This window comes from Ascaphus truei, chromosome 8 (genome assembly GCF_040206685.1).
Source record: "Ascaphus truei isolate aAscTru1 chromosome 8, aAscTru1.hap1, whole genome shotgun sequence".
NCBI classification, from domain to species: Eukaryota; Metazoa; Chordata; class Amphibia; order Anura; family Ascaphidae; genus Ascaphus; species Ascaphus truei.
This window is the reverse complement of record NC_134490.1, coordinates 79984299-80010711: the sequence shown is the minus strand read 5'-3', so window position 1 is coordinate 80010711 and position 26413 is coordinate 79984299. Positions and strand designations below refer to the sequence as shown.

General features: G+C 46.4%; 1 protein-coding gene across 1 annotated transcript in view; it reads left to right on the top strand.

The window, feature by feature from the left end:
* The first annotated feature begins 6685 nt into the window (after positions 1-6685).
* TNKS2 (tankyrase 2) overlaps positions 6686-26413 on the top strand; it is a 72290-nt gene continuing 52562 nt past the window's right edge. Inside the window, exon 1 of the mRNA XM_075612830.1 lies at positions 6686-7337. Within this exon, the coding sequence (XP_075468945.1) occupies positions 7133-7337 (205 nt within the window). The 5' untranslated portion in view covers positions 6686-7132. The remainder of the gene's footprint in view (positions 7338-26413) is intronic.

Sequence of the window (26413 nt, the reverse complement as noted above, 5' to 3'; positions counted from 1 at the left end):
GTAAAGGCAGACAGGCAAGGGCAGGCAGCAAGGTAAAGGCAGACAGGCAAGGGCAGGCAGCAAGGTAAAGGCAGACAGGCAAGCGCAGGCAGCAAGGTAAAGGCAGACAGGCAAGGGCAGGCAGCAAGGTAAAGGCAGACAGGCAAGGTCAGGCAGCAAGGTAAAGGCAGACAGGCAAGGGCAGGCAGCAAGGTAAAGGCAGACAGGCAAGGGCAGGCAGCAAGGTAAAGGCAGACAGGCAAGCGCAGGCAGCAAGGTAAAGGCAGACAGGCAAGCGCAGGCAGCAAGGTAAAGGCAGACAGGCAAGCGCAGGCAGCAAGGTAAAGGCAGACAGGCAAGCGCAGGCAGCAAGGTAAAGGCAGACAGGCAAGCGCAGGCAGCAAGGTAAAGGCAGACAGGCAAGCGCAGGCAGCAAGGTAAAGGCAGACAGGCAAGCGCAGGCAGCAAGGTAAAGGCAGACAGGCAAGGAGTAGTGAGGTTCAGCGTCACACACAGAAGTTATTCTCTGCAAGGTATGAGAGTACAGAGAGCATATTTAATGGGCCTCCCACCAAAGGGAGGTATCCAGGAAGTAGAACTGCTGTTTCTGATAGGCTGCTGGATCACGCAGGTGCGTCCTATTACAAAGCCAATTGAGACCGCAGCAGAGAGTGCTCGCGCGACGCGCGCAACCCTCACATCAAGCTGGCGACCCGGTCGCACGCCGTCACTGTGCGCCACGACACCCGCACCAATGCGGGGCGTTGACTGGAGACGGGACCCGCGGGGACAGAGGAGGAGCGTGGAGTATAGTTGGACCGTGTAGCTCTGACGTCAGGACGGGGGCGGGAATGAGAGGCAGGGACCGCAGACTGTCGGGGAGACCGCGCACCACGCATGCATCGCGCGTCAATGCCAGAGGACCGGGAGCGCACCCTGGGCCCAGGAACAGCGGCGACCGATGGGATCCACGCAGTGCCCGCGCGCCGCGCGTAAGTACCAATGTTAGGTTGCCTCTCTTGAGTGCCACAGGAACCAGACGAGCGAGTAAGGGTTAAGGGGACAGAACCGCCAGAATGGCCAATCCTCACACACACACAGTGTCGTGTGCACACACCCAGTGATGCACGCTCGCACACACAGTGACGCGCGCTCGCACACAGTGACGCTCACACACACAGTGACGCGCGCTCGCACACAGTGACGCTCACACACACAGTGACATGCACTCACAGTGACGCGTGCACACAGTGGCATGCAGTCACAATCACAGTGACGCGTGCACACAGTGGCACGTGCACACACAAAGTGACGCAAACTTGCACAGTGTTACGCGCGCTCGCACACAGTGACGCGCTCACAGACACAGTGATGCACGCTCACACACAGTGACGTGCGCTCGCACACACAGTGACAGACAGTCCAATTTGATTTTGTGCTCGCTGATGCGTCACGTGAGCGGTTCGCCCAATGAGTGCAAACCAGCTCAGTGACGTCATGGCCATGCCCAACCTTCCCATACACACCCCCACATGCGCACAACTAGCTGGCCAGGAGTCGAACGGCCAAGCAGAGCGCGTGCCGTTACGGTGCTCGAGCGCCAGCGCGCGCACTCCCAGCTTGGCCGCAACGCTGCTGCTGAGCATGCTCATTCCTGAGAGCGGTGACGTCATCATCTCACCAAGCATGAGCGCTCGGCTGTCCTGCATATTTTTGTTCAAGCGCAAGCAGGGGGGACGGGGCGTGGCCGTGAGTGACTGGCGCTGATTGATTGCTGAAGGGTCATGTGACCCTTCAACGCGCCTGAAGTCAATTTTATCTGTCTCGCCTAGCACCGGCGAGCGCGCGAGCATGCACCACGTGAGCATTCATATTTACATTCACTAATGTAAGCGCGCTCAGCGGCAGCGTAGACACAGCCTTAGGCCTCGGCCAGGGAGGTGATGAAACACATTGCGGCAATGTGTGTGGCCAGCATGAGCAAGCGCCTGCGCCCGCTCTGCGCTTAGAGCAAGCAAATTTGAATTTGCCGCTCGCAAGCGCGTCACGTGAGCGGTGAACCAGCTCTGTAACATGGTGGCCACGCCCCCAGGCGAGCGCGCGCCTAGTCAGCCACGAATCGCCAGGCATAGCAGGACGCAGCGCATGAGCGCCAGCGCGCCCGTTCCCTGTCTGGCCGCAGCCTTAGGCTGGGGCCATAGAGGGGTGAGGCGTTCCAGCGGGCGCGATCGGAGGCGGGGGGGGATACTGATGGAGGCGGGGCAGTGACGTCGCTGGGCCAATTGCCCACGACGCACCGACGTCAACGTCACGGCGCCGACATCACGGGGCCGTGACGTTGACGCTGCTCCGCGCTCATTGGATGTTTTCAGCCGACAGCGCGCTGAAAAACAGCTTTGCTGTTGGCTGAAAAATCCAGCGCCTCCGCACGCTCGCGTGAGCCCCCTCTCAAGGCATCCTCATTGAGGATGCAGGGGCTCAGCGCGGAGCGTCCGCACGGCTCAGCGCGGCCTGTCCATCTATAGACTCGGCCTTAGAGCTGCAGTGTGCTCTCACTCCCGGTGGGCGGTGCTTCTCACTCCAGTGAGACGAGCGCCTGCCAGCTCTGTGCCTGCGAAACGGCACAAGGCGGAAGAGAGGTGAGAGAGTGAGACAGAGCAGAAATACAGGTCATAACCCCTCTCTCAATCTTAACCCCTTAATTCATGGAATTTAATGCCCCTCCCCCCAAATTCCTCACCTCCTCCGCTCTTTACCTCTTACTCCTTTTATTAACCCTTTCACTACCAAAGAGGCAGCAGTGCATTGCAGGGTGATTTAATGAATCTCTGCTGTATCAAAAGGGTTAATCCCTTCATTCCCAAACCCTTTCCATGTCTGCGCTTCACCTTTTCTCATCTTTACTGCTTTCATCCCTGTCATCCATCCACCCCTCATCCTAGCACTCATCCTTAGATATTCCCTCCATTTAAAAACACATTTAAATGTTATGGAGGGAGGATCTCGGGTGAGAGTGATGGGATGAGGGGGATGTTAGGGAGATAGGAGCAGTGTAGGTGAGTAATGGGATGTTAGGGAGATGGGAGCAGTGTAGGTGAGTGATGGGAAGAGGTGGAGTTTAGGGAGATAGGAGCAATGTAGGTGAATGATGGGATGAGGGAGATGTTAGGGAGATGGGAGTAGTGCAGGTGAGTGATGGGATGAGGGGGATGTTAGGGAGATGGGAGCAGTGTAGGTGAGTGATGGGATGAGGGGGATGTTAGGGTAATGGGAGCAGTGTAGGTGAGTGATGGGATGAGGGGGATGTTAGGGAGATGGGAGCAGTGTAAGTGAGTGATGGGATGAGGGGGATGTTAGGGAGATGGGAGCAGTGCAGGTGAGTGATGGGATGAGGGGGATGTTAGGGAGATGGGAGCAGTGTAGGTGAGTGATGGGATGAGGGGGTTGTTAGGGAGATGGGAGCAGTGCAGGTGAGTGATGGGATGAGGGGGATGTTAGGGAGATGGGAGCAGTGTAGGTGAGTGATGGGATGAGGGGGATGTTAGGGTAAAGGGAGCAGTGCAGGTGAGTGATAGGATGAGGGGGATGTTAGGGTGATGGGAGCAGTGTAGGTGAGTGATGGGAAGAGGGGGATGTTAAGGAGATGAGAGCAGTGTAGGTGAGTGATGGGATGAGGGGGATGTTAGGGTAATGGGAGCAGTGCAGGTGAGTGATAGGATGAGGGGTGGATAGATGATGGGGATATTAGGAAGATGGGAGCAGTGTAAGTGAGTGATGGGATGAGGGGTGGATAGATGAACGGGATATTAGGAAGATGGTAGGTGTAGGCAGTGTAGGTGAGTGATGGGATGAGGGGGATGTTAGGAAGATGGGAGCAGTGTAGGTGAGTGATAGGATGACGGGATGTTAGGGAGATGGGAGCAGTGTATGTGAGTGATGGGATGTTAGGGAGATAGGAGCAGTGTAGGTGAGTGATGGATGAGAAGGATGTTAGGGAGATGGGAGCAGTGTAGGTGAGTGATGGGATGAGGGGGATGTTAGGGAGATGGGAGCAGTGTAGGTGAGTGATAGGATGAGGGGGATGTTAGGGAGATGGGAGCAGTGTAGGTGAGTGATGGGATGACGGGGATGTTAGGGAGATGGGAGCAGTGTAGGTGAGTGATGGGATGACGGGGATGTTAGGGAGATGGGAGCAGTGTAGGTGAGTGATAGGATGAGGGGTGGATAGATGATGGGGATATTAGGAAGATGGGAGCAGTGTAAGTGAGTGATGGGATGAGGGGTGGATAGATGAACGGGATATTAGGAAGATGGTAGGTGTAGGCAGTGTAGGTGAGTGATGGGATGAGGGGGATGTTAGGAAGATGGGAGCAGTGTAGGTGAGTGATAGGATGACGGGATGTTAGGGAGAAGGGAGCAGTGTATGTGAGTGATGGGATGTTAGGGAGATAGGAGCAGTGTAGGTGAGTGATGGGATGACAAGGATGTTAGGGAGATGGGAGCAGTGTAGGTGAGTGATGGGATGAGGGGATGTTAGGGTGATGATAGCAGTGTAGGTGAGTGATAGGATGAGGGGTGAATAGATGACAGGGATATTAGGAAGATGGGAGCAGTGCAGGTGAGTGATGGGATGACGGGGATGTTAGGGAGATGGGAGCAGTGTAGGTGAGTGAGGGGATGTTAGGGAGATAGGAGCAGTGTAGGTGAGTGATGGGATGAGGGAGATGTTAGGGTGATGATAGCAGTGTAGGTGAGTGATAGGATGAGGGGTGAATAGATGACAGGGATATTAGGAAGATGGGAGCAGTACAGGTGAGTGATGGGATGACGGGGATGTTAGGGAGATAGGAGCAGTGTAGGTGAGTGATGGGATGAGGGGGATGGGAGCTGTGTAGGTGAGTGATGGGATGAGGGGGATGGGAGCAGTGTAGGTGAGTGATAGGATGAGGGGTGGATAGATGATGGGGATATTAGGAAGATGGGAGCAGTGTAAGTGAGTGATGGGATGAGGGGGATGTTAGGGTGATGGGAGCAGTGTAGGTGAGTGATAGGATGAGGGGTGGATAGATGAACGGGATATTGGGAAGATGGTAGGTGTTGGCAGTGTAGGTGAGTGATGGGATGAGGGAGATGTTAGGAAGATGGGAGCAGTGTATGTGAGTGAGGGGATGTTGGGGAGATAGGAGCAGTGTATGTGAGTGAGGGGATGTTAGGGAGATAGCAGCAGTGTAGGTGAGTGATGGGATGAGGGGGATGTTAGGGTGATGATAGCAGTGTAGGTGAGGGATGGGATGAGGGGGATATTAGGAAGATGGGAGCAGTGCAGGTGAGTGATGGGATGAGGGGGATGTTAGGGTGATGATAGCAGTGTAGGTGAGGGATGGGATGAGGGGGATATTAGGAAGATGGGAGCAGTGCAGGTGAGTGATGGGATGACGGGGATGTTAGGGAGATGGGAGCACTGTATGTGAGTGAGGGGATGTTAGGGAGATAGGAGCAGTGTAAGTGAGTGATGGGATGACGGGGATGTTAGGGAGATGGGAACAGTGTAAGTGAGTGATGGGATGAGGGGGATGTTAGGGTGATGATAGCAGTGTAGGTGAGTGATAGGATGAGGGGTGAATAGATGACAGGGATATTAGGAAGATGGGAGCAGTGCAGGTGAGTGATGGGATGAGGGGGATGTTAGGGAGATAGGAGCAGTGTAGGTGAGTGATAGGATGAGGGGGATGTTAGGGTGATGGGAGCAGTGTAGGTGAGTGATGGGATGAGGGGGATGTTAAGGAGATGGGAGCAGTGTAGGTGAGTGATGGGATGAGGGGGATGTTAGGGAGATGGGAGCAGTGTAGGTGAGTGATAGGATGAGGGGGATTTTAGGGTGATGGGAGCAGTGTAGGTGAGTGATGGGATGACGGGGATGTTAGGGTGATGGGAGCAGTGTAGGTGAGTGATGGGATGAGGGGGATGTTAGGGAGATGGGAGCAGTGTATGTGAGTGATGGGATGAGGGGGATGTTAGGGAGATGGGAGCAGTGTAAATGAGTGATTGGCTGAGGGGGATGTTAGGGAGATGGGAGCAGTGTAGGTGAGTGATGGGATGAGGGGTGGATAGATGATGGGGATGTTAGGGAGATGGGAGCAGTGTAGGTGAGTGATGGGATGAGGGAGATGGGAGCAGTGTAGGTGAGTGATAGGATGAGGGGGATGTTAGGGAGATGGGAGCATTACAGGTGAGTGATGGGATGAGGAGTGGATAGATAACAGGGTGTAAGGCTGCGTCCCCGCTAGCGCTGAGCGGGCGGCGCTTGTGGCGGTTACTTACATATATAGATATATGCAAGTCCCCGCTCACACTGTGCTTATGTAAACAAAAAAAATCAAACTTTCCAGCGTGCTCAATTACCCGCAATGCCCCCCCTCCCCCGCGCGTAAATGCAGGACACTGGCGGTGATACTTTATAGTAAAGAACATAAGAACTATTTATATTGTTTACACTTATTCTCCACCCATTGGTTAGCTTCAACCTTTGCCCTGCATGGAGTCTGAAGCAAGGAAAGGGGGGTTGAACGTCGAGAATACTGTATTATTCCATTTTGAAGACGATTACAGCAGGGCCAAAGGCAACGCGCGTGCACGCGACATGTGTCGGTATGCGCGGCTGCTGCTCCGCGTGCCACCTACTCGCGGTCGCGCGCGGCTCAACCTCGGACTTTCCTTTCTGTGTTTCCGTCACGTGACTGCGAGCGCTTCGGGAACGAGCAGCAAACATACGGCTCAAACCCCCCAGCGAGGAAACCAGGCACTCGCTGCAGGTGGAAAGGGTGTTATCTGGCTTTATGCACCAACTGTAACTGGGGAATGGGGTGACAGCGGCGCGAGCCTTTCAACTGACAAGGCGCGAGACGGCAGCGCGAGCCTTTGACACAGCGCGAGACGGCGGCTCTAGCCTGTGACACAGCGCGAGACGGCGGCTCGCGGAGGCCAAGCGCGCGCTGCCCGGCTGTTCGGCGGCGCGGACGCTCTAAGTGATGTCTCCCGGTTTTCGGTGAGCAGGGGTAAGGGCGGCCTGGGTTCTCCGGCTCGGCACGGTATCCCGGGCACGTCACCGCAGGTGCCTGCTTCCTCCCTGGCAGGCAGGGATAGCTGGTGGAGGATGTCGGGCCGCCGCTGCCCTGAGGCTCCGGGTTCGGCCATGGCCCACGGGGAAGCGGCGGTGGCAGGGGGGGAGCCGGCCCGGGAGCTGTTTGAGGCCTGCAGGACCGGTGACTTGAGCCGGGTGAGGACGCTGGTGAACGCCGAGAACGTGAACAGCAGGGACACGGCAGGCAGGAAATCTACACCGCTGCATTTCGCTGCAGGTAACTATCAGGCGTGGGGGGTGAGCTTGTACTTCCTGCACTGGGCGAGTACGCACAACTAAAAATATACCAAGTGGGTGTGATTTGATTAAAGATTTACATTCAGAAGGAAGAATGATAAATACTAACTGGGGTTATGATCTCACTCAGGCCTGTCATGTCTCACCTGCATGGGTGTTGGTCACTGAGTTTTGTTTTTGGGGTGGTGGTGTAAAGTTATTGAGCCACTGATCTGGGGGGGGGGGGGGGAGAGGGGGGTGTTTGGTATGAGTCTACATTAGTTTGTGGGGCTAGTAGGACTTTAGAGAGTGGTTAGTGAGCCACTTTAGTGACTGGAAAAAAGTTGATCCTCTTTCAGTGGGATGGGGAGTCCCCGAGTTACTCCATTAGTGGGGCTGAATGAGTCTTTGTATAAGGGGAAGGGTTGTTTTTCTTCCTCAGTTGAAGCTGGGTTAGATGAGCCTTGTTTCTTTATTATTAACCATCTCACTTTTATGGTTTGCAGCCCAATAGACTAACTTTGGGTCTCGCTGTTCAATAATTGTAACATTGACATGGTTGCTATTAAATGCCTACAAATACTAGGGGTAATTCTATATAGTACGAAGCGGCTGTTTGGGGTGTTTTTGTCTGAAAATCGCCATTGACTTAAATAGGAATTTTCATCTGAAAACGACCCTAACAGCCGCTTTAAACAATATAGCATAACTCTAAATCTCTGTTTACTCTTTGACAGCGTGTGATCACTGGTTATGGGAATGATTTTGGGTCCTGCTGACAATGGAAGTGCAAATAACATATTGAAACAAAATGTTTAGCATGGTATATTGAAAAGATGGGATTAGCATAGTTTGAGGTACAATTTGTATGTGTAAACTGATGGTCATTAAGAAAATTGAATACTATTGTATTCATTTTGATTAATGTTCATGTGTTTTGATATGTTTTCTCATTGATACTGCCTCGTGAGCCAAATTTTAGTTTTTTTATTTCATGTTTGTATTCTAATAACTAATGTCACATTCCTCCTATTCAATATAATGAGTTCACCTGAATGGAAAATTATGCACTGTTAACTGTGGATTATACTTATTCACGTTTATAATGCAGTAGATGGTTTCATGATCTTCTAACAGGAAAACAATTGTCAGAAAGTAGAGTGAGATGAAGATGGAGATTATTTAGCTGTGGGATTTTTGTTTAGTGTTTTCGTTAATTGCCTGATCTGTAGAAGACATGCTTACAACCCAGGAAATCAGCATCTGTGTTATCCTGGGACTTATTTTTTTTTTTTGCAAGACAGCTTTTACATTTGAGCGTCTCTTCATATTCTTCTGTACATTTTGATGTTTGACCATGTAACTAATGTCAAATGGTAATGTCCTCAAGTGTTTCTTATAGTTAGTGAGTGTTTTTTAGATTAAAAAATCACACGGAAACTCCCACTGACTTCCATAGGGGACTTTTTGTTCAAATTTGTCTCAGTCGGCACTATCGCAGTTTGACAAACATTGTAGACTACTCTCCTCATTGCTAAAATGTCTGTCAAGAAGCTTTTACTGTGTTTTATTTTCTGCCTTCAATAACTAATAGATTAATCCAGTTCAGGAAAAAAGCACGTAGGTGTTTTTGAAGTGAAACTTCTTTGCTGGCACCATGTGAATTTCGTTCGTGGAGACGGAAGTGCTGTCTGTGAGACGGACGTGACGTCAGTGTGGGTAGTTGTGGGCAAAAGAGGCCGTTGCTGCGCGCATGCGTAGATGAGCCTGTCGGCTCGCACATGCGCAGAGCGACCGTTGCTGCACTGATCAAGTGCATGCTCAGGGACTCTCCACACCTCAGTGAGCACTGTCAGAGCGTCAGTCACTGCGCTCATGCGCAGGATCGCCCGTCTCATCGCGCATGCGCTAAATCAGCGATCCACATGCGCAGGATCGCCCGTCTCATCGCGCATGCGCATAGGTGTCGGCCCCTGCAGTGAATGTGTACAGTCTGTGTACGTGCCTCCAACGCATGTACTGAGAGGCCCTCCACATCCAGCGCATGTGCAGAGGCACCCACCACAGCCAGACACCCACCCATCCACCAGCAGCCACCCACCCGTCAGATAAACTATAAACATAAAATTAAAACTATTTAGCAGATAATCAAATGCAGCCCTTACAGTGTATAATGAAATATACAAGAGAAAAATCTCCTCCTAGGGTTAGAAAATCAGACTTTGTAGTATATGTCTCAAATGTCTCAAAGTCTGCAACTCCCATTTATACACAATATTAAAACTCCAAGAAGACGCAAGGTCAGACTTGGAGCACTAAATCTCATAAGGAGATACCGAGGGGTGCAAATAACTAAAATACTGTATTAAAATATGTAAAGCGTGCACATAACCATAATAGTGGTGACTATGTGGTCATGAGTGGTAAATTGATAGCTAGTATAGTGCTTGTGTAGTAATCAGTCTGTGGACACTGCAGGTGAAATGAGGGTGAAATGTCAGAATATACAGTCATGTGAAAAATAAAGTACACCCTCTTTGAATTCCATAGTTTTACATATCGGGACATAACAATTATCTGTTCCTTAGCAGGTCTTAAAATTAGGTAAATACAACCTCAGATGAACAACAACACATGACATATTACACCGTGTCATGATTTATTTAACAAAAATAAAGCCAAAATGGAGAGGCCATGTGTGAAAAACTTAGTACACCTTATGATTCAATAGCTTGTAGAACAACCTTTAGCAGCAATAACTTGAAGTAATCGTTTTCTGTATGGCTTTATCAGTCTCACATCGTTGTGGAGGAATTTTGGCCCACTCTTCTTTACAACATTGCTTCAGTTCATTGAGGTTTGTGGGCATTTTTTTATGCACAGCTCTCTTAAGATCCAGCCACAGCATTTAAATCGGGTTGAGGTCTGGACTTTGACTCGGCCATTGCAACACCTTGATTCTTTTCTTTCTCAGCCATTCTGTTGTAGATTTGCTGGTGTGCTTGGGATTATTGTCCTGTTGCATGACCCAATTTCAGCCAAGCTTTAGCTATCGGACAGATGGCCTCACATTTGACTCTAGAATACTTTGGTATACAGAGGAGTTCATGGTCGACTCAATGACTGCAAGGTTCCCAGGTCCTGTGGCTGCAAAACAAGCCCAAATCCTCACCGCTCCACCCCTGTGCTTGACAGTTGGTATGAGGTGTTTGTGCTGATATGCTGTGTTGGTTTTCGCCAAACGTGGCGCTGTGCATTATGGCCAAACATCTCCGCTTTGGTCTCGTCTGTCCTAAGGATATTGTTCCAGAAGTCTTGTGGTTTGTTCAGATGCAACTTTGCAAACCTAAGCCGTGCTGTCATGTTCTTTTTAGAGAGAAGAGGCTTTCTCCTGGCAACCCTTCCAAACAAACCATACTTGTTCAGTCTTTTTCTAATTGTACTGCCATGAACTTTAACATTTAACATGCTAACTGAGGCCTGTAGAGTCTGAGATGTAACTCTTGGGTATTTTGCAATTTCTCTAAGCATTGCACGGTCTGACCTTGGGGTGAATTTGCTGGGATGTCCACTCCTGGGAAGATTGGCAACTGTCTTGAATGTTTTCCACTTTTGAATAATCTTTCTCACTGTAGAATTATAGACTTTAAATTGTTTAGAAATGGCCTTATAACCCTTCCCAGATTGATGGGCAGCAACAATTGCTTCTCTAAGATAATTGCTGATGTCTTTCCTCTCTGGCATTGTGTTAACACACACCTGAATGCTCCAGACAGGTAAACTGCTAAAACTTCGGCTTTTTTAGAGGTGGTCACACTTGCTGATGATCAATTAATCAAGGGCATTTGATTAGCAGCACCTGTCGGCTACTTAGTATCTTAATTCCTATGGAAGCAGTAAGGGTGTACGTATTTTTTCACACAAGGCTTCTCCATTTTGGCTTTATTTTTGTTAAATAAATCATGGCGGTGTAATATGTCATGTGTTGTTGTTCATCTGAGGTTGTATTTACCTAATTTTTAGACCTGCTAAGGAACAGATGATTGTTATTATTATGTCCTGATATGTAAAACCATGGAATTCAAAGAGGGTGTACATTCTTTTTCACATGACTATAAGCTCCCTATGGATGATTATTAGATGTACTAAAATACATGGGCAGCCATAACTTCATAAGGTAAGTATAAGATAGTATTTGTAATATACACCAACACTGTCAACTTTATAGTATAAACCTACTGTTCAGGTACATATACACATAGGGAGTGTGAGCACTCACCATTTTAAGGCCACGTCCATAGTGGAGTAGCTTCCGCGCTTACTCCTCACGGTGTCGCGCTTGAAATACAAACGTGTTTATATTGCGTTGCGCCGCTCTCCCTGTAGTGCATGTGCGCGCATATGCATTGGTGTCCTAGTGTTTGTTTCGGTGCAAGCTACGTAGCTCGCGCCGTATCTTGCACTATGGACAAAACCTAAGGCTGCGACCCCGCTGGCGCTGACCGCGCTCATGTTTGAGTGGTGACGTCACCAACTCTTCAAGCATGAGCGCGGGTGTCTTGCGAATTTTGCGTGCGCGGGGAGGGGGATGCATTTTTTTTTTTTACTTCCAAGTGCCAAGCCTAGGAGAGGGTGCTCGCGGACGTGAGAATTCACATTCCACAAAGTTAACTCGCCAAGCACCGCTCGCTCAGCGCTAGCGGGGATGCAGCCTTAGTCTGAGTCCATGCTCGGCGCTGATCCGTGCTGAGGCGCACTGACGCTTGTCAGTGAGCCCCTGCAGCCGCAATGAGAACGGCTTTAGCAGGGGCTCGCGCACGCGTGCGAAGGTGTAGCTCTTAAATTTTGTTTTAGTTTCGGCGCTCCCGTGAGCGCAGGGCCGGTCACGCGAGCGGTTCGCCCAATGAGGGCGAACCAGCTCCGTAACGTCACTGCCCGCCCCCGGACGGCGCGGGATCTAAGGCCAGGGAAAGCACCCGCTTTCCCTCAGCGCCCCTCCGCACGGCTGCAGTTACCATGGACTCAGCCTTATCCTGCAGTAGAAAAAAAATGAATCTCCTGCAGAGGTAAACCAGTGTCTGTACTCAGTATGCAATGGTTAACAGACACATGGGAATCATAATCACTGACAGACTAAATGCATGAGCAAACATACAAACATTGAGGTCAATGCTAGAGCACTGCAAGCAATTAACCCACCTATGGTGGTGTTGCATGATGACGTCATGCTTCTAATACACGGAGGTCTGCTACTGTTATTGATTTACACTGCAATAGCTATTATTGCTACATTATAAGTAAATTTCAAAGAGACTATAACTGGATACGATAAAGATCCGTGCCTCTAGGCTAAAAACACAGTTTGTGTGCCTGTGCTCAGTCACGCTAAGTGGCGTTTTAGTGATTTAGCCTGTGACCCAACGGGGTTAATTGTTTGCAATGCTCTAGCATTGACCTCAATATTTGTATGTTTGCTGATAACATGCATTTGATCTGTCAGTGATCATGATTCCCATGTGTCTGTTAACCATTGCATACTGAGTACAGACACTGGTTTACACTGTCAGTGAACATGATGCAGACCTGTAAGCCTGACTTCATTATTGGGGAAGCTACTTGAAGGTTTAATACAGAATAATATTCAGGAATACCTAATGGAAAATAAAACCATTAGTAATAGTCAGCATGGATTTATGAAGGATAGATCATGCCAAACTAACCTTATTTGTTTCTTTGAGGAGGTAAGTTGGAATTTAGACCAGGGTAATGCAGTTGATGTGGTCTATTTAGATTTTGCAAAGGCTTTTGATACGTTTCCACACAAGGTTGGTATACAAAATAAAGCAAATTGGACTCAGTAATAATGTATGCACCTGGATTGAAAACTGGTTGAAGGATAGCAAATGAATAACTATGTATCATGTGTTCTATTCCAGCGCAGGCAAAGCCAACAAAGTATAACCATAACACTAACTCTTGCACACACTGTCCCCTACATCAGCACTGATCATCTTATATCAATGCTGATGTGCTCGAGGACATGCCTAAGTCTAGCACAGCAAATGAGAAACAGAAGTCCCTTAGAGAGCCTGCAATGCTCTATAGCTGCACGCAGCATCGTAATGATAGTAAACATTATATGAACGCTGGGACTCCGCAACTTGAGATCAGTATCAATGTATGTTGCGTTCACAATGATAGCGTTCTGCGTGTGTGGGGGAGTATGGCCAACGCGCGCGTTTCACGTAAGGACGCTTCTTCAGGGCACGTAACTCATGGGGGAGGTCCCCTTGGATTAGTGAGGGTTTATATAGTTACTACCAATATAGCTGTAATAGTTGGCTGAACCTGATTGCATTGATGGCTGAATCAGAATGACCTCCAGGGGAAGGGCCTTTCATTGATCTTAGGCCCAAATCAAAATGTATGCCCTATGGGGACCAATATGCCCACATTGATACATTTGTCAATATGGTTACCAAAGACCTTGAGTCATTACCATGGACAAGAAAAATTGACAATATGAATGGTAGTGAAAAACAAGCCCTCAAAGAACTGGCTGATGACAAGAATATCGTCATCAAGTCATCAGACAAAGGTGGCAACCTGGTCATTATGAAATCTGAAGACTATGTAAAAGAGAATACAAGGATATTATCTGACCAGGCATGTTATGATATCTTACAGACAGATCCCACTTTGAAATACAACAAAGAGTTGATTAACATACTTAACGGGGGTCTAACACAGAAACTGATCTCAGAAAAGGAGTACAACTACATCCTGGTCAGGACACAAAAGATTGCCACCATTTACAGCCTTCCAAAGGTTCACAAAAATAAAATACCACCCCCAGGGAGACCAATAGTCTCCGGGATTGGCAATTTAACAGAAAAAGCCAGCTCATATGTGTACAAAGTGTTGAGACCCTTTGTTACTGCCCTGCCTTCATTTATAAAGGACACCAAAGATGTCCTTAAGAGATTAGAAGGCATTACGGTAGCAGAAGACTGTATCCTGGTCACTCTTGATGTTGAGGGATTATACTCAAGCATTAAACACGATCAGGGCATTAGGGCAATTAAATATTTCCTTAGCACACGAAGTCAATGGTATCACAACCATAACAACTTTATTGTGGAACTTCTGCAATTTGTGTTACAGAGAAACTACTTCTGGTTCAATAAGACTATCTACCACCAGATACAGGGCACTGCCATGGGCACGAAATGTGCCTCCACATATGCAAACCTGTATCTGGGATGGTGGGAATCAGAGGTGGTGTTTTCTGAAGAACTGGAACACCTCACCACACATGTGGAACTATGGCTTCGATTCATTGATGATGTGCTTATGGTGTGGCGGGGGTCAGAGGCTATGCTCAAGCAATTTATCGAGACCGTTAACATCAATGACCTCAATCTACGCCTAACCCTGGAGTATATTTTTGAGAAAATCTGCTTTCTTGATTTAGCAATCTCCAAAGGCAAGAATGACCTTCTTGAGACCACCATCTACCGCAAAAGTACTGCCACAAACAGTATCCTTTTGGCCAGCAGCCATCACCCCAAGTCCCTGATTGAAGGGATACCAGTGGGGCAGTTCCTCAGATTAAGGAGGAACTGCCGTGATGACAATGATTTTGAACGACAGGCCATTGACATGAAAAATCGCTTTACAGCAAGAGGCTACAGCCAAAAAACTATAAAGAAGGCCTATAAACGAGCTAAGTATAAATCAAGATCTGAATTGGTCAACAGCAATTCCATCAAAACAGATCAGAAAATAGTGAGGTTTATAGGCACTTTCAACAAACAATGGAAAGTGGCCAAGGAAGTTTTACAAAAAACATTGGCACATCCTCAGGGCTGATGAGGACCTATGTGATGCCATACCCCCCTATCCCTATATGATGAGCAGACGGGCCAGGAATTTGAAAGATCACCTGGTCCATAGCCACCATACTGGGGTGGCACCAAGAGCCATGTGGCTACCACAACGTATAGAGGGTTCCTTTCAATGTCAAAAATGTAAAGCCAGTGTAAATCACTGTGTCTAAAACTGTGTCTAAAACTTTCAGCAACTTTGACAGCTCCAAAGAATATCAGATACGGAAATGTATAAACTGCAACACTGCAGGAGTGATTTATATGGGGGTCTGCATATGTGGCAAAAAATATGTGGGCAAGACACGCCGTCAGTTCAAAACACGCATATTAGAACACGTAGGATCTATTCGTAACAAACTTGATACCCCTGTTGCGAACCATGTCAATAAGTGTCAAAATGGGGGTTTGAAGGCAATTCATTGGAATAGATCAATTTTCCCCTGGAATCAGACGGGGTGACTGGGATACTGAACTCTTAAAAAGAGAATCCAGATGGATTTACACTCTGAGAACTTTGAATCCACCTGGACTCAATGAGGGGTTTGTTTTTAGCCCCTTCATTTGAACATCACCTTTTCAATATTCATCATATTACAGCTTTCATTATGCCTGGAATAATCATTACATCAAGGATTTCCAGAATTGTGTGCATTTTAACCTATGTCTGATAATCTATATCAACCAAGGGATTGTCCAAATTAGGGCCATCCCTATAATTATGTCATCATAGTGACTAATCATCACCGACACACTAAATGAATATATTTAATTATATGTTAACTCCAACTATGTGAGCGACTGTATTACTCTACAACTCACCACTACATTTATTCTGCCACTGATACTCAGTCCCAATGCTTTATTCATAGACATATTTCATGCATTTTGCAGAGGACTTAAGGGTCTGGCTATTTGATTTGACTTGCTAAATATCTGACCACCATTTAGTGCATTATTTCAATGGGAGCCTTTTTTGCCTGTTCAGATACAGCAACTCAGGGGTTAACTATTACAGCTATATTGGTAGTAACTATATAAACCCTCACGAATCCAAGGGGACCTCCCCCATGAGTTACGTGCCCTGAAGAAGCATTATTACGTAAAACGTGCACGTTGGCCATACTCCCCCACACACGCGGAACGCTATAATTGTGACCGCAACATACATTGATACTGATCTCAAGTTGCGGAGTCCCAGCGTTCATATAATGTTTACTATCATTACGATGCTGCGTGCAGCTATAGAGCATTGCAGGCTCTCTTTCGTAATTAAGGGACTTCTGTTTCTCATTTGCTGTGCTAGACTTAGGCATGTCCTCGAGCACATCAGCATTGATATAAGATGATCAGTGCTGATGTAGGGGACAGTGTGTGCAAGAGTTAGTGTTATGGTTATACTTTGTTGGCTTTGCCTGCGCTGGAATAGAACACATGATACATAGTTATTCATTTGCTACGATTGATTGCCTACTGTGTCAATTCCCTGTGTTACTATCCCGGGCGGTCTCTGCAGGAAGCCGTTCAGTCACTCACGGCAGTATCTGCTTGCCGTAGATCCGCACTAATAGTCAGCTGTGATCGGTCGGGTGATCGGGTGTAAACCACCATCAACCCCACAACATAGCAACTCATTTACATCGGGTTGCTATACTACGGTGACAGGCCGGGTAATAATTATTGTTAACCTCACAGCACAGCAGTCTATGTACATCAGGCTGCTGTGCTCCTGTTTTATCGGTCGGGTGATAGGATTTATATTCCCTTTCACCCCACAACACACCTGCTCATCTATACCGGGCTACTTTTGTGGTTGCTATATACAGCTGACAATTAACCATTTCCTGATACTGGGACACTATGTTCTGTAAGACACCCCTTTCCCCCTTCACAGGTGATCTTTACGGATCCCTTGTGATTTCTATATGCATTAACTGCCTTCTACATTTACCCTCTGCAGCAGTTAATACTGTGTAATCCCTATGGATGGAAAAGCGGCTATTTGCCCCCACAAAGGGAAATTTTTCTGCTAGGTGTACTTTGTCGGTCTTCCTCTCTGTATATTATTGAGGCATACCTACATTCACCATTAGTCAGGATATCAGCAGGCTAATTCAGGCATTTTGACCTTCAAGCGGTCTGGACAGATATCACTGGCCATCAAGGCAGTTAAGATACAGCAGTGATTAATACTAGCTCCTTTACCATAATTCCTATTAGGCTGCTATCTACAGTAAGATTTTGACAACTTGTCACTAATATCCCATATGTAGTATCAACAGGGCATTTACAGCATTGTTAAACTGATTACAGTTACGTTTAATGCTGTTTCATTTTAAACCCCTATATTTTATATTCGTTGATGACAATAAAGAATGATTTTAACACAGTCACATTACTCCTCCTGTGATTGAGTGCTCCTTTACTAGGTTTCCTTTTTCTCTTAGTTATTACCTGTAATGGCCACAGACTGATTACTGCCCAAGCACTATACTAGCTATCAATTTACCACTCATGACCACATAATAGTGGTGACTATGGCTATGTGCACGCTTTACATATATTTTAATACGGTATTTTATTTTATTTGCACCCCTCTTTCTCTCTCCTTATGAGATTTAGTGCTCCAAGTCTGACCTTGCGCCTTCTTGGAGTTTTAGTATTGTGTATAAATGGGAGTTGCAGACTATATCATTTGAGACATATACTATACCAAGTCTGTTTTTCCAACCGAGTAGAAGATTTTTCTGTAGTATATCCCATCATGCACTGTAAGGGTAGCATTTGATTATAATTTTATGTTTATAGTTTCTCTGTAGCTTGGCCATAGATAGATTCATCAACACCAATCCTATTAATAATTTTTATTTTATCACCAATTTAAAGGGATTTAAAGATTTATTATAGGCTAAAGCTGTAACATTCCGGGCATTATTGAAATCCCTGCTCTCTGGTTAAAATTCCGGGCATTATCCAGTCAGTAATGGCCCAGAATTTTTGGCACCCTGCCAAGTTTTTCAGCCAGTCAGCTTTCAGTACTGATCCACAGAGTGAATTTTGCCTGACAGTGGATTGGTGGAGCTCCAAATCCTTAGAAATGGTTTTGTAACCCTTTTAAGTGCTTTTCTAAGGTTCTCAGAGATTTATTTTGATTGTGGCATGAAGTGTTTCCACACACCACCTGTATGGTAAAGACCAAAATCAAAAATTGTTTAATCTTTATATAGGGTGGGGCCTCTCAAACTCACACCCGAAGATCTGCCAATAATTTAAACGTGATTCTAATTATCCCTTTTAATTTATCTGATAAAACCAGGGTTTCACTTACTTTTGCACATACCCTGACTCTTAATTACTCATAGTTTGTCTAATTCATACATCATTTTGTTTCAAAAGATATGGAATTGGATAGCTAAGAAAAAACTGGTTTTGATTTTGAAGGAAAAAAAAAAAAAAAAAAAATATATATATATATGTGTAAAAAATTCAGTTGATATTTTCTATTTTTTATTTTTATCATGTACATGTGTCTATCTATATTAGTCATCTCTTGTTGGTCTACTGTTTGATTAAGGATTCTCCAATGATCTTCCAGGTACAGGTAGTCCTCGTTATCCAAAGTTACACTTTACAACAAATGGCGCATCCAACGCTTTACAATGCAACCCTAAGGCCGTTTTTCGACGCCGGAATGCGTTATCCAACGCTTAACGCCACTGATTAACATGGGGCTCATTTTACAATGGTTTCACTATCCAACGCTACTTCCAGATGGTTCCGTTGGATAACCGAGCACTGTCGGTACTGTGGTTGCATGCTACTCTCCTCCATGTTGCTCCAACAAATTTTCTGATTTAATCCTCCCGTCTTCCTTTTGTTCATAGTCTTGGCCTTTGGATATCCCTTGTTATCAAGTCGAGTACCATCTTTGTCCAAGGATGGTAATTTATTCTTGCAATATTCACTGCCATTTTAATTTCTGCACTCTAGTGATGTTCCTGACTTTTTTTGTTTGCTTCTGAACCGATTAATTTTTTTTCCTGTTTATTTGGGTCATAAAAATATATTTTACTCGATGCTGATAAGACTAAAAAACCTATATAGAGTATATGTATTAAAGTGGTAGAGGGTACAACTACCCCCTATGGTACAGTATATGAAATATAGGTTACACAAATTCAGCTAGCGCTCGTGCCAATAGTAATACAAAGTGCAAAATATACAATGCGTGATGGGATATAATACCCCTAAAGAATAGCACAATAAAATGTGAACAGAGTCCAACAAGTGCATATATGGAATAGTGTCCAGTAAATGTATGGGTAATGCAGCTTCCTTCGCCGTGTCCCGATAGAAGCTACAGAAAATGAAGAAAAGAAAAAAGCGCAAAACCCATAGTGTTAGATTGTTTAAATAGAATATAAAGAACGGTTAAAAATCACTTGGACGTAAGTTGGTATAGGGCACATAAATATGTGAAACGGTCAGTTGAGAAGTGTCCGCCGGAACAACCGCAGTATCCTCGCTCTCCTGCCGGGAGATCTCCAGTCTGTTGCCTTCCCCTGGTAACTGGTGCAGTCCCACTTCCACGTCTCATGTCCTCGTGACGTCAACACGCTGTGTACTCACGCCGTCGATCGGGTATTGGACCCAGGCTGGTGTTCACTCCCACGCTGGATAATACAAGCAGGCTCCGAGTACTCCAACTGGACTTCTAGCTTGGCAACCTTAGTAGACACAGCCCTATGCGTTTCAAGGATAGATTCCTCTTCGTATGGGGCACTTTGTCTCTAAGGGTACTATTGTTCCTATATATTGTTACTCTAACTCCAGTCCTCCAGTGGGACCGATTGGCTAATTTTCCAATCATTACTAGTGTTGGTAAAAGTACAAGTATTAGCGTCATAAAAAAGCCTATTGGCCATGAAAATATATAGGACTGGAGTGAGAATAATAGAAATATAGGGTCTTATAAGATCTATGCATAAAAATATTATAAGATAAATATTGGAGACTTTAATACATATATTTAAGAGGCTTCATATTACTATTAAAAAGGGGAGCTAATATTGAAATTTCATTAGAATTTTAGCAAAGTGATATTTGGAGGGCTGCTAATATTAGTGACAACAAATTTAACATGATAAAATACCAAATGACACGGGCTGTCAGTATTACAATAAACAATAAAAGCTTCATGATTTACACAGTGATAAATAGGACAACATAATATAAATAAATGAATATAAATAGACTCTACAGTATTAACATCAAGTACACTCAGTGGTTCTAAAAATTGCTGATAATACTATAAGACGATGAATACGGACGCTGGAACCAATGTGTATAGTAGGTACATGAGTTTCATAAGAAAGCTGCAAGATCTATATCCTCATTTAGCCCTCTTGGTGACATTGTCCCTAATTGGTGGATCCAATAAATTTCCCTACGTCGTAGAGCCATCATTCTATTACCTCCCTTATCCATGGTAACATGTTCGATGCCTATAATTTTGAGTCCCTGAGGATTCATATTATGCTTGAATCTAAAATGTTTGGAGACACCATGAGTCATAACTCCTTTCTTTGTTACCTCGATGTTCAGAACATCAGTTCTCAGTTACAACATCGAGGTAACATAATGAGTATTAGTGTCCTATATTAACCGTCTATTATCTATATCTCGAAAAATTGTAAAAATCGTCACTCGACCTCCCCCCAACCCCTCTCCCCCCCCCCCTTTTTTTTTTAACTCAACCACGCTGTCCAGTCTTATCGGCGGCGGAAGCAGCGGCGTGGTGCAGCGTTCTTCCGGCATTATTCTGCAAGTCTGGTCTCCCCCTCCAACTCCCGTCAAAATGGCTGCGTTGCCATGATAACGGGATGCTAAGTGACGTCACGGAGAGTCCCGTTGTCATGGCAACGCAGCCATTTTGACGGGAGTTGGAGGGGGAGACACAGGACTTGCAGAAGAATACAGTGAGAACGCTGCATCCGCCGCTGGTAAGCACTCGACAGCAGGCCAAATGTACTCACCCCGGGGCGAGTACATTTGTCGAGCCCTGTTTGTGTGTCTCTCTCTCACACTCACTCCCTAGAGGGATGTCCCTACAATCACTAATTGCATGGTATAACACACACATACTTTACCTCATACAGTACGAACATGGTGTGAAAGTAGTATAGCGTCTGCAATACATAACTAGTGCTTGTGCTTCGTTCATGGGTCAGTAGTAGGTGTTGTGTGCCGTATACAGGACCAAAAAAAGATTGTAAGCTCTTCAGGGCAAGGGCTCTGTGCCTGTACTAATCTATGTACAGCGATGCTTACCACTGCCGGCACTATAAAATAAATGTTGGTTTTGGTAGAGCAGTTGAAGTCCCATTGTCACATAAATACATGTTTGGTATGCAATAAAGTGAATTTATAATAGCAGTAAATTCAGTGATGTAGCCTGGATAGCGGGTGAATAAAGCAGCCTTTTTCCCCTTACCTACTGCTGGAACAAGGAGTACATTATCCCATAATCTGAAGAGGCAGGAGTCAATAACCCACAAATGTTTGGACAGTGAACCAATTTATTAACTGGAAATAATAGTGGAGATGATGATGTAGAAGAGCAATATTTCCGATATCTACCGACACAAGGTCGTTGGCTAAATAACTAAATAAACATATGTAAATCTTTAAGAACACAAGTTAAAGGAAGAAACAAATGAGTAAATAAACTAAAAAAACAATGCATAAGCAAATACAGTATGTCTATATGAACAAATTAATACTTAGTTCATTCTCTAATGTACCTGGCCAGAATTTCTTCATTTATTGGTAGTCGTATTCACTAGCAAAACTTCTTTAGGCCTTTTGTGAGAGTTATCTTAATTATTTTTGGAGAGAGATTAAGTAATTTGCTGTTCATTGAAATGTACAGTAAATGCATGTGTGTTTCCTTGTTTTGTTTCTTTTCTTTAGTTACTGTGTCCATATATTGTTACACAATCTGCAGACTGAGATGTCTCCCCTCCTCCTGGCTGTTTGGTTCTCAGACTGCCTCACTCGTACTGTACTGCAGGGGCGCGCAAACTTTTTTTGCTGCCCCCCCTGCCTGCTCCTTTTGGTTCTGCGCACCCCTCCTTACCTTGCAACGCCACATGACACCGCGGCGTCATTTGATGCTGCGTTGCCATGGACACGAGTGACCTCGGCAGAGTCCTGGTAAGTTTTACAGTTGTAGGGGCCCCACGCAATGCCCCGGCATTTAATTTAAATGCCTCGGGGAAGAGCGTGGGGCCTCTGCAACCGCCCGCGCCCCCCTCCAGACAAATCCAGCGCCCTCGACTTTGCGCACCACTGTTGTACTGTACCTGTGTCTGCTTTTCTAGTGAGATTATCTCTCGGGCTCTCTCTTCCCCATAAAATCTCTCTGTGGTTGCTGACTGTCCCTGTAGAGATGCAGCACTTTATTGTTTTTCCTCTTTAGTGGGCTCTGACTTTCCAGCGCTTCTCCCTTGGCACCAACCTCCTTTTTCAACTCCCTGCCCAACCAAATTCCTACTGTCATCTCTAGAGCCTCACTCTGGCGGCACCTCTGAAGGTTTCATGAACAACAACTGATCTTTTGCAAAGTCTTTGCCTCCTTTACAAAAGCTCTCGGACGTGTAACCACTATGCCTCGAAAAAAGCCTACATTAGTAAAACAAAAATTAGAAACTCCACAGGTTATCTATAATACATTATTACATTTTTTTTTTTTTACACTATTGTGAATCATATCTTGCTAATCATTTGTAACAGGTACAATATAAATACTGCATTGATTCCAAAGTTGCAGCGATTTGGGTTTATAATGTACCGATGTAGCAGGCATTATTACACACATTAAAAAATAATGCAATGATAAAATAAATATTGTGTGCATGTTAAGGATATATTCGACATGTTAGCACGCATCGATACACAAACGGATGGAATAACGCCTGCCCAATTTGTATTTTCCATCAATTTCATTGACTGAAATATTTACAGATATACCTAGTGGGAAAGGTGGGGGAATGTAAGGTAGATACCCCTGATCAATTGATAATCTGAAATCAGTATTACTGGGGGGTTATGGTGCTATTACCAGAAGCCTTGACAAAGCGCACAAAACGATCAGCGGCAGACAAACATTTTGATCACTTAGTAACACGGACGCCAGTTAACTTAATGCTGCGATTATAGAGGCTAGTGGTTCGTAACACCACACTATTTTATTAGCCCTGGCATATCTGACTACATGATGGCAGACACGTGGGAGCTTTCTCTCTATTTACAGATGCCAGTTAATTTAATGCTGCGATATTGAAACGACACACACACACACACACACACACACACACACACACACACACACACACACACACACACACACACACACACACACACACACACACACACTGTACATATACACACACATACTGTACATATACACACACATACTGTACATATACACACACATACTGTACATACACACACATACTGTACATATACACACACATACAGTACATATACACACACATACTGTACATATACACACACATACTCTACATATACACACACATACTGTACATATACACACACACATACTGTACATATACACACACACATACTGTACATATACACACACACATACTGTACATATACATACACACACATGCCCTGGCAACTTTTTATTCTTTTGTATACATTTCGTTGTTCGCCCATATACCACTTGTACTTTAACTTAGATTACGAATAAAAATGTATTTTTAATTTACATACTTCATCTAGGGGTATCTAGTGCTCCATCAGCCGGGTTCTTGTCCTTGGCTATACATACTGGACACCTAACAAGCTCCTATTGAACCCCCAAAATAACCACAACATATATATAAGCACTAGTTGAGAGACCCGGCGTTGCCCGGTAGTCACACTCTCTTCCCCCCCCCCCCACACACACTGTCCCCCCTCCCCCACACACTGTCCCCCCCCCGCCCCCCCAACACACACACACACACACACACACACACACACACACACACACACACACACACACACACACTGTCGCCCCCCCCTCCCCCCCACACACACACTGTCTCCCCCCTCCCCCACACACACACACTGTCCCCCCCCCTCCCCCACACACACACACTGTCCCCCCCTCCCCCACACACACACACTGTCCCCCCCCTCCCCCACACACACACTGTCCCCCCCTCCCCCACACACACACACTGTCCCCCCCCTCCCCCACACACACACTGTCCCTCCCCCCACACACACACACACACAGTGTCCCACACACACTGTCCCCCCCTGTCCCCCCCACACACTGTTCCCCCCTCCCCCACACACACACTGTCCCTCCCCCCCACACACACACAGTGTCCCACACACACTGTCCCCCCCTCTCCCCCCCACACACTGTCCCCCCCCACACACACACTGTTCCCCCCCTCACACACACACACACTGTCCCCCCTCACACACACACTGTCCCCCCTCACACACACACACTGTCCCCTCCCTCCCCCACACACACACTGTCCTCCCCTCCCCCACACACACACTGTCCCTCCCCCCCACACACACACTGTCCCCCCCTCTCCCCACGCACACACAAAGCCCCCTCACCTCTGCCAGGACTCACAGCACCGCTCCTCTCTCCCGCGCTCCTCCGATTGTCGCGCTGGCCCTTCTCTGCTCTCCCTCCTCCCGTCCGGGGAGCGCTGCGCACGCGCCCCCTCTCTGCACCTGTGAGCGCGAGCCGCCGGGAAACGTGCAGCAGGGAAGGTGCAGGGCCTGTCCATGTGACGGGGGAGAGTGACGACCACCGGGAGGGGGGAAGGTGCGGGGCCTGTCCGAGTGATGGGGGAGACTGACGGCCACCGGGAGGGGGTAAGGTGCGGGGCCTGTCCGGCTGATGGGGGAGAGTGACGGCCACCGGGAGGGGGGAAGGTGAGCTGTGGTCCGGGTGACGGGGGAGAGTGGCGGCCACCGGGAGGGGGGAAGGTGAGCTGCGGTCCGGGTGACTGGGGAGAGTGACGGCCACCGGGAGGGGGGAAGGTGAGCTGCAAGGGGGCCTGAAGCAGTGGTGTGAGTGTGTGAGGCCAATGAGAGGTGTGCGGGGGCGGGCGGGCCAAGGGACCAATGAGATTGCCGCTAGGGACAGGGAACACACCAGGGAAACATACATACATACAATGCTTTCAGAACTATATAGTAAGATATGAGTGTCACAGAGGAGTGCTACTGAGCATGGCAATATATATTTAAAACCAGAGACAGAACATAAAACACAGACAGAGCTCAGTGCACGTCCAGTGAAACTCATACACGGTACAGTGCCTAAATATATATGTATAAATATCTATTAAATAAAATGGTCTTTTAGTTTAACATTTTGACCAAATTGTTTTAAGCCCCTGAGCCACTGCACGGCAGACCACATTCTTCAGGGGGCCCTAACACTAATATAAATTCTTAATAACCTGTACAGTAACAGGAAGAATGATTTATAATAAATCTGTCAATATTAGTTGCAAAGTTCTAAGTCTGATTGAAGCTTTTATTAACCTGTACATTACCAGGAAAAGCACTCTGTATTAGATTTGTCACAATCATACTGCAAGCAAGCAAGTTCCCCTGAGAGTGGGAGATGCTATGGAGTGAGCTTTTAACCATTTAAGAGCTTTTAACCATTTAAATGTGGGAGGGAGTAAGCTTAAATTAGGTAGGAGGTTGCCACCCTCCAATCAGCTAAGACTAGCTGAACAAGAATTGCAAAACATACTGGACACCTAACAAGCTCCTATTGAACCCCCAAAATAACCACAACATATATATAAGCATATGAGTGTCACAGAGGAGTGCTACTGAGCATGGCAATATATATTTAAAACCAGAGACAGAACATAAAACACAGACAGAGCTCAGTGCACGTCCAGTGAAACTCATACACGGTACAGTGCCTAAATATATATGTATAAATATCTATGAAATAAAATGGTCTTTTAGTTGAACATTTTGGCCAAATTTTGGCCAAATTGTTTTAAGCCCCTGAGCCAATATATTTACAGAGGCTGAAATTAAAAAATTCTACATGGTTTTTCAGTAAAATGCGTTTGAGAAATAATTTATAATTGAAACATTAAAAAAAAAAAATTGGATACAG